The 15329-nt window shown below is 38.5% G+C and overlaps 2 protein-coding genes across 10 annotated transcripts in view; one reads left to right on the top strand and one right to left on the bottom strand.

The window, feature by feature from the left end:
- stk39 (serine threonine kinase 39) overlaps positions 1–2501 on the top strand; it is a 47116-nt gene extending 44615 nt beyond the window's left edge. For all 6 annotated transcript variants that reach the window (XM_053627136.1, XM_053627134.1, XM_053627133.1 and 3 more), the window contains one exon: positions 1140–2501. In XM_053627136.1, the coding sequence (XP_053483111.1) occupies positions 1140–1214 (75 nt within the window). In that variant the 3' untranslated portion in view covers positions 1215–2501. The remainder of the gene's footprint in view (positions 1–1139) is intronic.
- Positions 2502–8011: 5510 nt separating this feature from the next.
- The window catches only part of b3galt1b (UDP-Gal:betaGlcNAc beta 1,3-galactosyltransferase, polypeptide 1b), a 123382-nt gene continuing 116064 nt past the window's right edge, over positions 8012–15329 (bottom strand). For 2 of the 4 annotated variants that reach the window (XM_053627127.1, XM_053627126.1), the window contains 2 exons: positions 11219–11254; positions 8012–9729 (listed from right to left, as the gene is read on the bottom strand). In XM_053627127.1, the coding sequence (XP_053483102.1) occupies positions 8495–9487 (993 nt within the window). In that variant the 5' untranslated portion in view covers positions 9488–9729; positions 11219–11254 and the 3' untranslated portion in view covers positions 8012–8494. The remainder of the gene's footprint in view (positions 9730–11218; positions 11255–15329) is intronic. The other 2 variants (XM_053627129.1, XM_053627128.1) reach the window with 1 other exon arrangement.

Genomic DNA, 15329 nt, shown 5'->3' with positions numbered 1-15329 from the left:
TCCTGTGTGTGAGAGAAATTCGATCACCCCTCTGGCCCTCTGTAGCATCTCGGAGTGTGTATTAGCTGTGATAAGGACCACCGCTGCACAGACAGAGTCTTTACTTACACAAAGCAGAGACAAAAAATTTCTAGACAGAAGGTTTTTATATTTGTTTCTGCTTTACCACCTTTATTTTTCTCCCCTCCTAATACAGGTATTTCTTTGTTCATCTCATTTTTGGTACTTATTGATCAGTTTCTTACAGCTTCTTATAACAAGTGCCAAATCTGCTTTGCAAAAAAAGGAAGAAAAAAAATCAATATGACACAAAAGCCCAGTGTGTGTTGCTTAGACACACAGACAGCTAATAAATAATTTTCCTTTGTCATCTAGCAGGTGTTCTTACACCCAGCAAATTCATGCATGTGAAAAGAACATTCATTTAATGTGCTAGAACAGCGCCGAAATGATTTACTCCTTTTCAAGTGGATTCACAGAAATGTGAAATCGCCCATGTTTTGCTGGAAAACTCATAAGAAGTGAGTTCTAGGTTTGCACTTGAGCAGTACAGGAGGTTGCTCAGTGCGAGTGTGTGCCCATGCTTTCCTTTTTCTCAGTCAGGAGTCAGGTCTGAAAATAGATGTGCATGGGTCATGCATCATCTATGGGGACCATAAAATGCTGAGCAGAGGCAGAATGAATGGATCCAATGTAATAGCACTCCTCCACCTCTTCATCTGCAGCATAGCTGTCAAATCTGAGAATTTAGGCCCTGATTTCCTGAAGACTTCTGTTGTGGTAGTGTGTGTTAAAACATCAACAACTTCCTAAAACTGTGAATGTGGGAAATAAACGTGAAAGCTGAATTTTCAACAGTGAAGGTTTATATTTTCCACATGAGCAAAATAGCATGTGTTGTCCGTTGTGCATATTTGCCTTAATGAATATGCAATTTGAAGAGATTCTACAGCACCTAAAGGTGCAAAAGGGTGGTGTTTATGAAAAATTGAGAATGTGATTGTATTACTTTGGGATTGGTGAGTAGAAGTACAAATTAGTATGACCAAAGGGCAGGTATTAAATTAAACAGTGTACATATAGTATATATCCCTGGATATCGGCATAGCCTAATCTTGTGTGTGTGTGTGTGTGTGTAGGCATCTGGCTGTGACAGCACAGAGATCCCTGACGAGGTGAAGCTAATTGGCTTTGCCCAGCTCAGTGTTACCTGATGGCGTACCTCTGAGGGTGGAGGAAGAGGATGCGAGGAGGAAGACGGCTTTGAACAGAGAGACTGAATGCTCAAGAAAGTGCAGATTGGGGGTTTAGGAGCCATCTTCAGCTTACTCCAAGCTCAAGCTCATCTCTCAGCTCTATCCTCTTTTTAATTACCTTCTAACTGTCAATAACTAAGCATTGTCAATAACTAAACACACACACACATACAGTCAGCTTCCCTTGCCCTACATTCTGCTCCTGCAATGTCTTTCCTCAACATTCCACCTCCCTCTCCCCTCAGCCCTGCTAACTTGATGCTCTCAGGTGGCTATAGCCAGCAATCACAAAAATGAATTAGAGTTTATCTCTTTATAATTGTTACGTTTGCTTTCAACAAAGCTATTATTTTATTATTATTATTTATTGGGAAAAGCCTTCAATTTCCTTTCCTTGGTTTCAAAGATGAACTTTTTTGATGTGCACATAAACACTGCAAATCTTGCTGTTAAGTCAGTTAATTGAAGTCCTCCTTTCTTCCAAATGTACTTTATCTTAATTATGAGAAAAAATAAGCACATTATTATTCATGATTCTATAATGAACACTTTTAAAAGTGAACTGTACTGTATGTACACAAAATATTTAATCCACTAAGAACGAATGAAACCGTTTCCCCCCCACAGGAAGTAGGAGGCGAGAACTGAATGCTGCCACGTGCAAATGTACTTGCTTATTTTTCAGGACAGTGTTGACGCTTAACTGCTAGAGGTGCCTTGTTCATTAATCCGTGCCTAAGAACACAGGTAACAAGCCGAAGCTGTTTTAAGCATAGACTGCTTTATGTTGTTAAACCAAGCAGAATTGCTTTCCAGCTGATCGCTCCATTTAAAAGTATTTTCACTGGCAAATGGCTTATGTTGAAATGACAAAGCTTTAATGCACTTTGATTTTGGATTGTGCACTGTACACATGCTTCTCCCCTGGAAAACCTCCAGATTTAACCTCTAAAGCTTTGTTTTATGACAAAGGTCATTATAACTGTAATGCACACCTGAACTGTGATATGATGGGGGGAAAAAGCCAGCTGCTGAGTATAAAGTAGTAGCCAGGATATCCCGCTGCATTAGCCAGCATGCATCCGTCTGATTTTTATAACAGAAAGAGGTTCATAACCAAAAGATGTCTACTGTATGGGAGATTAGTCATTATTCCAAAAACAAGTACAGTAATTCCAGATTACTCCATTTTCAACTGTACTTGAAAATATATGCTTAATATTACAATAAATATTATTTTATGAAGTTGTGTTGTTCTAGCATTTCTATTACACATTTCAGCAAAATAGCAAAGCAGAAAGGGATGATTATTAACGGAGTGGACAGCCAGGTTTATTATCCTTTTCAGATATGGTTATTGTTTTAGTCTTAATTTCACATAATTCATCAAGCAAAACAGTTAAATTATTTTTAAAGTCAAATTAAATGACACTCACCCACTCATCACCATGACTTTGTAGAGGCTTTTCTGAACTCCAAGGCCAGCCGGGCTGTTTGGCAAATTTATATCCAGTGATCATCGCTGCATATATCACACGCCTGGTGCCAACAGACTATATGGTAAAATGATTGAGCTGGCTCATATATTTGATGTTTGATTTTGTAAGACCAATAATGTTTTAATGCTATAACATTATCTTCTTGCCCACCATCCCATGAAAACAGCCATTCCTGGCCTGAAATAGCCACTCTGTCTCTCCGTGCATCTCAGACACATGCTGAAAACGCCAAAGATTGACTCAATTTGTCACTGGCAGTACGAGAGTTTGGTGACAGAATTACTTGGCACAACTTGTGATCACTAGGCTTCCAGCCAAATGACACTGTTTGCCAGGGTTAGAGGCAGACGAATCCTTCAGGGTGGTGAGCTGTGGTGAATTGTGAATTGGAGAGGTTGCCTACAAATTGCTGGTGTGCTTTTGCGCATTGGCGCAGATTAACAACATCGAATTTCACCTTCCTAGCATGTTTAATATGGAAATTATTCTACACTTGGTGGATGGTGGACACCTGCAGACCTGCTGCAATTTTCTCTGTAGCTGGAAGCCAGAAGACATTTACGATCGCATAATCAGAGGATAAAGACCGTTCAGAGGAAATGCACATGTGGTAATGATAATGAAACCTCTAAATCAGTCTGCTTAAAATGCGCTCAGCTAAAGGCAAGGAAAGATGTCATACTCAGAAATGACAAATGTAGTTTGCATTCTAAACCAGGGGCCGTATTCACAAAGGACCTTGAGGCTTGAAAAAAAAAAGGGGGTGCGTTGATCTTAAAATTATTACTCCTACTTTTTTTCTGTGTGAGAGTAATTCACAAAGCATTTTAGTGCTAAAACCAGGTCTTATGTTTGTGAAAACAATCCTAAATGGCTGCAGATGTTTAACGTTGCAATCGAGTTCACGTGTTCTATATATTTAATGGCATTATGCTTTAAAAAGCATGTGCCACTTGTTTGAGTATTTCAGTGAAGTGGTAAAGGGCAGTCAAATCCATTATGTAATGAAGCACTGTTGGAGAACACGTTTACACAACTCTTCACTACACAAGAAATTGTAATGCTACAAAGATAAATGACAAATATCATTCATGATTTATATTTAAGTCCTTTCTCCGGCTGGTATAAAAAAAGTCATTGCTAGTGATATCAGTTTTGACAAGAGAATACTGGCAGTGATTGGCTGATTGCTCTTCATAGTAAACTTAAAAAAAAAACTTAAAAAAAAAAAAAAAAAAAACACTGCACAATGCTACATAACATGTTACAAGAAAAAAAAAAAATTCTAAGTGTTGTTGCTTTCATACTATATGGAATGCTCTACACATACTATATGGAATGCTCTTCAGCCATAACATTAAAACCTCTGACAAATGAAGTGAATAATATTGATGATGTCATTAGGCAGCAAGTGAACAGTCAGTTCTCAAAGTTGATGTGTTGGAAGCAGGAAAAGTGGGCAAGCATAAGAATCTGAGTGACAAGAGCAAGGGCTAGATGACTGGGTCAGAGCATCTTGAAAACGGCAGTCTTGTGGGGTGTTCTCAGTATGCAGTAGTTAGTACCTACAGTGCTGTGAAAAATTATTTCCTGATTTCTTCTGTTTTTGTGTATCTCTCATACTAAATAGTTTTATATCTTCAAAGGAAATACAACATAATACAGAAAACCTGAGTAAACACACCATACAGTTATTTATTTATTTTATTAAAGAAAAAAAAAAAAAGTTATCCAACACCTATCACCCACGTGAAAAAATAATTGCCCCTTAAACATAAAATCTGGTTGTGCCACCTTTAGCATCAATAACTGCAACCAAATGCTTCTCATAACTGGAGATCAGAATTTCACTTACTTATAGGATTAGGACTTACCCCTATGCTTTGGATCATTGTCTTGCTGCATAATCAAGTTGTGCTTGAGTTAAAATTTACAGACTGAAGACCAGATATTCTCCTTGAGGATTTTCTGGTAGAGAGCAGAATTTATGTTTCCCTCAATTATTGTAAGTTCCAAAGCAGCAAAGCATCCTCAAACTTATCACACTTCCACCACCATGCTTGACCGTAGATATGATGTTCTTTTTGAGAAATTCTGTTTTTGGTTTACACCAGATGTAACAGGACCCCTGTCTTCCAAACAGTTCCAGTTTCGACTCATCAGACCACAGAACATTCTCCCAAAAGGTTTGAGGATCATCAAGGTGTGTTTTGGCAAAATTCAGATGAGCCTTAATGTTCTTCTGGGTTAGCAGTGGTTTTCACCTCACCACTCTTCCAGAGATGCTATTTTTGCCCAGTGTCTTTCTGATAGTGGAGTCATGAACAGTGACCTTTATTGATGCAAGAGAGGCCTGTAGTTCCTTTGATGTTGTCCTTGGCTCTTTTCTAGCTTCCTGGAAGAGTAGGTGCTGTATTTTGAAAGGTCGGCCACTTCTGAGAAGGTTCACTACTGTGCAGAGTTTTGTCATTTGGAGATAATGGACTCACTGTGGTCCTTTGGAGTCCCGGAGCCTTTGAAATAGCTTTGTAAAACTTCCCCGATGTATTTCTATCACCTTCTTCCTCATCATTTCTGGCATAATGTGTTACTGGGTAAGACCTTTTAACCAACTCCATGCTGTGGAAAAGGTACTGTTAAGTGTTGATTTGATTGAAGAGGGTCTGCAGTAATCAGGCCTGGTTGTGTCAGTGAACCCCATTATGAATGCAGTTTCATAGATTTGGGGAATTAGTAACTACGGAGGCAAATACATTTTCACAAAGGCCAGTTGATATTGAATAATTTTTTTGCTTCAATAAATAACATTATCATTTAAAAACTGTATCTTGTGTTTACTCAGGTTACCTTTGTTTATAATAGATTTCGTTTTAAATTATGAAACAATTTATTATGATATATACACAAAAAAAAGAAGAAATCCAGATGGGGCAATTATTTTTTCATACTGGCTGTTAATGCTGACTGTGATAGAAAAGTGTCAGAACACACAGTGCTGCATAGCCACAGACTGGTCAGAGTGCCCTGTCCACCACCGAACACACCTACAATGGGCATGTAAGCATCAGAACTGGACCATGGAGCAATGGAAGGTGGCCTAGTCTGATGAAGCACGTTTTCTTTTACATCATCATGTGGCTGGTCGGGTGCATCACTTACCTGGGGAAGAAATGGCACCAGGATACACTATGGGAAGAAAGCAAGCCGGTAGAGACAGTGTGATGCTCGGGGCAATGTTCTGCCGGGAAACCTTGGGTCCTGGCATTCATGTGGATGTTACTTTAACACGTACCACTTACCTAAACAACAGTATTCTCTAATGTTATTGGCTTCTTTCAGCAGGATAACGTGCCCTGCCACACTGCAAGGAACATGAAAAAGAATTCACGGTGTTGACTTGGCCTCCAAATTCCCCAGATCTCAATCCGATCAAGCATCTTTGGGATGTCATGGACGAACAAGTCTCATCCACGGAGGCCCCACCTCACAACTTACAGGACTTAAAGGATCTGCTGCTAACGTCTTGGTGCCAGATACCACAGCACACCTTCAGAGGTCTTTTAGAGTCCATACCTTGACTGTTTTGGTGGCACAAGGGGGACCTACACAATATTAGGCAGGTTGTTTTAATGTTATGGCTGACGTCAAATTTCATGTTTTCTTGTTTACAAACTGCAAAAAAAACCACAGATACACTATGGTATACGATAGACTGGCAGTCTAGCCTATACTGGCAGATATACTTCTCACATCAAAGAATGTATTTGATGTGAGAATCTAGAGGATTGTTTATATGTATGAAATCAGCAACACTTTTACTTTGTTTCATTAATTCATTTCACTTTATCCTGGTCACGGTTTTTGTGGACACAAAGCCTATTCCAGGAACACTGTTTGCACAGGAATATACCCTGCATGACACCACTCCATCACAGAACAGTATGCACACACATTCACAAACTCATTTACACATCGTGGTAATTATAGCATAGCTAATTCTCATATCACCATGTGTTTGGGAAGTGGGAGGAGTTCTCCATAGACAGTAACCCAAGCTCAGGATCAAACTGAGGACCCTGGAGATGTGAGCTGGCATCGCTACCCTCTTTTGCTTTCATTTTCATTTGATTTTTAAGACATTGTGCATTGTGCTTTTATTTGTTTACCACACAGGTCACTTCTGCATTAGTCAATCACTGTCAATATTCATTCAGGAAACAGGCAGTCATCCATAGCAATGGGATCTAACCCAACCCTCCCTCTTAGTGTAGGACACCCGTAGTAAAAGTTCCTTCCAGCAGTTTCATTAATAGGTTTTAAGGAGAAACTCTTGGGAACTTTTAGTGCTGCTTAGCAAAACTCAGTAGTAAGATAAGATTCTATGCTAATACAGCCCCAGAAGCCATAGAGTGCATTAATAAACAGTAAATAGGTAAATAAATTTACAAGTAAAGTGCAATCTAATCTAAGTGGGATCATAGATCTGACATCCAAATGAATGAAAATATAATGAAAGAGATAAATATTAAAACGAAACTGCTGTATGCTTGTTTTTTTATGTTTAAAAAAAATCCACAGTATAATACAATACAACAACCTGCAATGGGAACAGTCTTCCCATTATTTATGCTTTTCACAAATAAATGTCACAAACTGTTCAATATTATGTGTGAATAAAAAAATAAACACAGGAAAATGAAATTTTGGCCCCGAAATTAAGTTTTCAGAAAATATAAAGTTTCCACTGTCCAGTGATTTTCATTAAGTTCTTCTTATAGATTAATATGTAACATATACATGATAAACATTCCTCCAAGGAACGTCTTTACAGTGCCTTTTACCAAATACAGTAAATGCGCTTTATAGGATACTTAGTACTACGTGGTAAGTAATCAATATATAATATGCATATGCAGCAGTAATACAAAGATGAGCCAGCTGGATCTGTAGTAAGGATAGTAGCTAAGCATTGATTACAGAAATAAATAAAATCTTGTTATAGCTGTTATTATAAATAATGAGTTATACATCTTTAATTTTTTTTTCCCAGAAAAGATTTTTTCTTTAAACACACCAACATGTAAACAAACAGAACTCAGCGGTTTCCAAAAGCATCTGTTGGTATATATATATATATATATATATATATATATATATATATATATATATATATATATATATATATATATATATATATATATATATATATATAACCATTATTAGTTTTAACACTCATAATTAGTGCTGATTTCATCAACACTTTTAATTACATCCAATAAAACTATGTGCAGTTGAAGGAAATAACATCAAGGACATTCATGTTTGGCTTCATCCAACTCAAGAGTGCACGTTTGTTGAGCTGATGAGCTAAATTACTACAGTTCAGAAGACTGTTTATGCGTGAATTAGTATTTAAGTCAAACACTATACTCAAATAAAACGGCGCACCCTCTCTTGATGCAATTATACTGGCACGGCAATAACACTCACACTGTCGATATATTTATCAGTGTACTTTACAGTTGCACATCAACAGTAGCATATTCTTCGCTGTTGGATGCTCTTGGTCTGACCTTTACCTACTTTACTTACAAACAGCTCAAGGTGTCACAGGCTGTTCTTGGGTTTTTGTAAGGAGATCTCTGTATATGCTCTCCATGTTTCACAGACGCACATTGTGTCTTTTTATGTCCTGTATATAAAAAATTGATGGAGATAGATGGTATTCCTCAAGCATTACTAACATTTGAGGTGTTTTTTGCTGGACATGTCGTTCCAGATACGGTGTATCTCTTCAGGAGAGATTTGGTGCACTGTGATGACACGACGGTACCTACAGAGACTGTAAGCCATTTTCCAGTGATTGAAGCCACTATTCTGATATGGGTGAATGCCAAGCTTCCGTAAGCAAACGCCTACATAAACGTCTTCCAAATGAAGCAGACGGGTGTGAAGGGAAGTCTTATAGATCAGCTCAGCCACATCTGCTGAAAAGACGTAGCCCGTGCCGGAGCAGAACGGTGGGTACTTACTTTCTGGGTACAGGTCTCTGGGCATGTACCACTTACTGCGCATATCCCGAATAGGTGAGCCGTTTATGACGTAGCCCGTGAAATACCTCCGTCTGGGCTTGGTGTCTGGTTTTAGCAACTTGTACACCAGGTTGTCCATGTTGACGAAAATGTCACTGTCCGTCTTCATCACATACTTGGCCTGGTTGCAGAAGGTGGCCACCCAGCGCATTCCCATCAGCGTCTTTAGAGTCAGGTTATGGTAGGAATCCACAAAGTCCTCCACTACAATGTCATGGAAGATCTGACTCTCTTGCTCCACCATCTGATTGAGCATGTTGTCTGTACTGCGGCCAAGGAGGAAGAGTGTTACGATGCGAAGGTCGCTGAATGTGCTCTCATCGCCCCATGTTTCCCGAATCGCCTGCCGAGCATCAAACTCCTTGTGTGTTGTGCTAATGAGGATCACCAGGAACGGCACGTTGGTCTCACATTTCTTGGGCTCGTTAATGATGAAATCAAATGCGTGGGGGTTTAACGGGCGGGTTCGGATGTTGTTAAAAGTGGTGTTGGTGGTTCTTTGTGGCTTAACGGTTTTGCGGGCGGGCACAGTCAGCTGTCCAACTAACGACGTTGTGGGTCTAGATATGCTGAGGTACCACAGGGCACTTGCCCAACAAACAACTGTCAAGACGTATAGGCATGACACTTTTGAAGGCATTATGGAGGGTTTTATGTGTGTTTAGGTTGTTGAATATCAAGTAGCTTCCTAGCCATTAGTAATGGTGCTTCAGGCAAAGCAGCACAAGGCTGCATCTGTGTGCCACTTGATATTAATTGTCAGTTACTAATGGCTTTGGAGTAAAATTGAGCCACCCTTTCTCTTCATGTAGAAATTGCACAAAATTGTCATAGGGCTCTGACTTTTCCTTCCAAGAATCCTCCACATGTTCCATCGAAATACTGGAAAACATAAATATACATATGCTTTAAACCATAGCATTCCATCCCAATCCAAAGTCAAAAGTATGAGTTTGTTCCAGATTATACTACTCCTGAACCAGCTCATAGTAAAATAATAATAATCTGCCATAGGATTGAACTATGGCAAAAAGAAAAGAGGACTAAAAAGAGAACTAAAGAGAAAACCCAGATAAGATCTTCTGAGATAGGGTCATGTTTAAGCACAGTCATGTATACACCATGTAAACAGACTAGAGAATGCAGAGATGGAATGAGAATTGTGCTGCTACACAGTTCAGATTTGTCACTACACACAATATTAACTGTTCTTTATGTACAGCACATCAAGGATTCTATTTTTTGTGCTGACACGTTAGTTTCTGGTTAATTAAGCTGAGGTGCTTCTATTTTAGTTGGGCATAAGCCAATTATATATTTTTTGCATCGACTTCACTCTGCTACTAAAATACAACAGTGTTAAGAATTATTTTATCCGAAACAAATAAGAACAAACAACTTGGATGCGGCTACTAAATGCCAGCTGTTGAACTCACATACGACCTTTTATGTTAACCAGCATTTAAATCTACACCAGCTGTGAAACGCAGTCGAAAAAGCATAGACTCATCCATCCCTGCTGAGTATAGTATATAATGCAACCAAATGCATTATAAATCCAACATAACATTACTGTATTAAAACAACCAATTTAATTACAAAATAATCAGCCTTACCGATGATACACGTTTACAGATTGTTCTCGTTAAGCTGCATTTTCTCTTGCATGACCTTCCCTTTTGTATGGTCTGTTCTCAAAAACCAATTGAAAATCATTGAGTGAGCCAAAACTCTTATTACATACACTTGCATAAACAAACCTGTATAAGTATAAAAGTGTGGAATTCATTTTCACTGATTTTGCAGAAAAATCCACCTTTCCATCTCTTTAAACAAGTGATCAGATCTAATTAGCACCTATGTGCAGTGATCCATGAGAATTTGGTATTTAAGCTGTTTTGGAAGCTATTAAATATAGCTCATATGATGTTTTAATTGCAGACCAATACAGCATAACCTGGCATGAATTTATCATTTTATAGTGTTTATGGCAGGAAGCCATGCCTGGAGGAAATGCACTCTGTGTGCACGGCTTGTAAACGCTCCATCATTCTGTCTATAGTCATCATTAACATTCTGCATGCTTTCTCTTTAATATGTTTCAATCTCTGCATTAAACTGCTATCTGTATATTTAATCAATTGCATATTTTAAATGATTATGGATGAAAAAAACTTGCAAAAGAATGGGAGTGGGAAATCAGGGTTTATCATCATTTAATGGTATGTAATGTATGTAAAATAGTTTATCAGTTTCGTACAGAGGCAGAGCAACAAAGATAGACAAAGTACTCAATTTAAAGCTGTTGGCAAGTATGTGAAGTATTATTTATTTTCAAAATATATGAATTATTAGTGCTACATTTACTTACCATTTATTAGTCTATTAGAAGGTGAATAAACGGCATCTGAAATGAAAGAATAGTAAAAAAAAAAAAAAAAAAAAAATCACAATGACCACCAATACTTTCATTTGTACCAATGAAAAAAAGCACGTTTTATGTATGTGGGATTGCTAATTAAACCAACAAAATAATTAAACCCGCTGTTGAATTGATGAAATTTACAATCACAAGGCTGCATTGAAGCAGTGAAATGAAAAATTGCTCTGTAGCACTGCACAAACATTTTATTCTGTCCTTTGTGAAAGTCAGTCTTTTATCACGCGGTGCCTTCACTTTGCCAGCATCTTTGTTTTTGCTTCATTGGTTCAGTTTCAAATGCTTTTATCTCTCAGAGAGTTTTTGCTATATTTGCCATAAAACAAATGACAGTTTGTATAAAATAGAAATAAGTCACCGCAGTCTGTCTGCTTAAAACACTGCAGAACAGCGACAATGGGTTTGTGTTGGTTAAGAATGAAATGCTACGAGACTTGATGCTCAGTAGGACATTGTGTTGGTACATGCACAATTGAGTTGGTAAGTAGGAGCTGAAAAAAGTAAATAAAGTGTTTATTTACTGCAAGACCAAACTCTCTTTCCCACAGTCCTACACATCATAAAAGTGTCGATGAATGTCCGTATGCAGGATTGAGACTAGATGATACAGACAGAACATGGGTATTGCATATCCAACATATTTATTTCATGGCTGTTTAATCAAACTTCAGTCATCTCTTCATCGTCTACTGGACGAATAAATGTTGGTCTGTCACTTCTATTCATCTTATAAAATACATATTTTAGTCTCTGAAATCATTGTATGTTGCCTTATAAAGCTCCATATTTTCTGTTATTTTCTCCTGCTTTTATAAGAAAAAGCTTTTACCACTATTAGTTTTGACATATAAAACTCATTTTTATTATCTTGCCAAGACAGATACAAAGCAAAATGAAATCTTAAACACGTTTTAAAAAATGTTTTTAATATCTTCTGTGGGGATGATGTAAATTGCTGTTAAAGCTTAAAGTTGATGTGTCTGTTTGTACATTAGAAAGAGACTAGGGTGTTATAAAGACAGCAAAGTGATAAAAATGTCTGTCACATTCGCATAGCCAAGGCACACAGGAGGGCAGCTAGACAAGTCCAACATATTCTCTTTAAAGAAAAGATTTAGATTCCACCAGATCTGATCACCCACTGGATGAAGACAGGGATGAAGTGTTGTCAGTAAAAAAAAATTAAAAATTGGATGGGTATAAAAGAAAAAAAATCAATTCTGAAACAGGAAATGGCAGCAGATAGTAACTGTCCATCTCAGAAGGACAGGATGGATTTTGTTTCAAAGCTGATAAAAGTCAGAGGCATGTTTATGAAAAACAGTTTGGTCAAACGCCTGGCTTCAGCTATTGACTGTGGCTGGATCTATATTATAGGCGAGACAGTGTGTTTATTCTACTCTCCAACAGTTATGAAATGCCTTATTTCTGACTTACAATCTTCAGAGTCTCATTTTTTTCATTACCTACTGTATGCAATTACCAGTAGACATATTTCACATCCTATTATGTCTACTTTCCTCCATAATTGAACACATTTATCAGCTTAGTCCTCTCTTTGGGAACTTCATTAAAGCACTTTTTACTTGAGATTTATGGAAACTCAGATGCATATAAATTAAGTGTTCAAAAACTACTTTTTCACTGAACCATAAGAGAAATCAGTGTTCAGGGTGACATAGTGCCACAGTGGGTACCACAGCTCCCACGTTCCTGATTCGATCTTGACCTCGGGTTACTTTCTGTGTGGAGTTTCGCATGGTGTCCCTGTGTTCTTGGGTTTCTTGCCACCTCCCAAAAATATACAAGTAGTAGACTGGCTACACTAAACTACCCCTAGTTATGGATTAGCATGTGTGTGTCCTCCGATGGACTGGTGTTAAATCCATCCATCCATTTCCAACAACTTATCCTACACAGAGTCGCAGGGAGCCTGGATCCCAGGGGACTCTGGTAAAAAGGCGGGGGACATCCTGGACGGGGCGCCCACCCATCATAGGGCACAATCACACACACGTTCACACACCCATTCACACTCTACAGACAATTTGGAAATGCCAATCAGCCTACAATGCATGTCTTTGGACTGGGGAAGGAAACCGGAGTACCCAGAGGAAACTCCCGAAGCACGAGGAGAACATGCAAACTCCACATACAGGGCGGAGGTGACTGGTGTCCCATCCAGGGTATATTCCCTTCCTGCACCTAGAATATGCTCCAGTTCCAGGATAAAGCACTTGCTGAAGATGAATGAATAATGTAGTGCACTGAGACCTTTTGTGATATAAAAGCTTGGGAAAATTATAAAATAGAGAACACACACACACACACACACACACACACACACACACACATGCTTGCCCTACTATCCTTGTGAAGACCTTCTATTAACAATTATTATTGCAGCAAATTTATGCTATACTTAGACCTAAAAGGAACCCTAACCTTAAACTCAGTACTCAGTAATCTCAGGAAACTTTTTGATCTTTTTTAAAAAAAATTATTTGAAACATCTGAAACAAAAAGCTGAAACAAAAGATGACACTTTTATTAAAAACAAAACAGGCAAATATCTCCACAAAGTCAAAACAATCAGATATTTCTATCCTTCTGGGACATTTGGTTACCATCAAGGTATAAAACATTCCCACACACACTCACACACAGCAAGGTTCCAAAAATGATTAACCTTCATACTGCATCCATCATAGTTCATAGTACCATATGGTAAATAATGGATCAAAATATTATGAAATAAATTCTCAGATGTGGGACTCAGATTTGTGTGACTGACAGGACAGCAGGAAGTGTTAAGTGCTGGAGCACCTGTGCTGTAACAATGCCCTGTCTGCCTCGTCACCTTTTCTTCTCCTATTCTGACGATCTCACACAGTAATTACAGCATGTCACGGAAGCGGCACACCTCAGTGCACACACACAGCACACTCCACCACCTGCCAAACACATCCTCACTGCTATTCAAATTTGATTAACTTAAGTGGCTGTAAAATACTGCTCTCCAGTGTCTGCTCCTCATCCAGTCTCAGATTAAATGCTTAAAAACAGCAGGCCACTGGCCTACAGCCCCCTCACACACCTTCATACATTCATTCACACCCATTACAATTTAGAATAGTGAATTCACCTACTGGTATGTTTTTGGGAGGTGGGAGGGAACCGGAATACCAGGAAGAATCCAATGGGAAATTCCATTAATCCATCCATCCATTTTCTGTACCACTTATCCTGCACAGGGTCGTGGGGAGCCTGGAGCCTATAACAGGGGGCTTGGGGCACAAGGTGGGGGACACCCTAGACAGGGTGCCAACCCATCGCAGGGCACAATCGCACACACATCCACACACTATGGACAATTTAGAGATGCCAATCAGCCTACAATGCATGTCTTTGGACTGAGGCAGGAAACTGGAGTACCTGGAGGAAAGCCCCAGAGCACAGGAAGTACATGCATACTCCGCACACACAGGGCGGAGGTGGGACTCGAATCCCCAACCCCAGAGGTGTGAGGAAATGTGCTAACCACTAAAAGTCTTGAGCTCCGTGATGACGTGGCCACTGAAATTAATTTTACTTTTTACTTAAGCAACACTTAAGCTTACTGAAGAAATATATTAGTTATATATACTTATAAACATACATTACTATTCTTACTTAATGGATAAAAGAATGACTGCACATTCATCAGTTTCAACATATGTTAGATTCATTCAACTGACTCAATTAAGAGCTTCGTTCAACACTTTTTCAACCCCATAACACAGACACCAGGCTGGTAGAATTACAATCCTCACGGTATTTATAAATATAATCACTGCTTCTCATTTGAGTAACAGTATTTCTTAGGAAGATACTGGGCTACTACCCCTGGCAAAAATGATGGAAACACCACACTTAGAGAATGTTCACCCAGATTATTTATTTTTTTTACTTCATAGCAAATAAACAACTCGCAGATATGACCAAACTATTTTTTGTTTAATAGCTGAACATTCTGGCTTTGTGAAACATACTTCAAACAAGT

The sequence above is a fragment of the Ictalurus furcatus genome, chromosome 6 (genome assembly GCF_023375685.1).
Source record: "Ictalurus furcatus strain D&B chromosome 6, Billie_1.0, whole genome shotgun sequence".
In the NCBI taxonomy this organism is placed as follows: domain Eukaryota; kingdom Metazoa; phylum Chordata; class Actinopteri; order Siluriformes; family Ictaluridae; genus Ictalurus; species Ictalurus furcatus.
The sequence above is the reverse complement of the archived record's forward strand: the minus strand, read 5'-3'. Positions and strand labels throughout refer to the sequence as shown.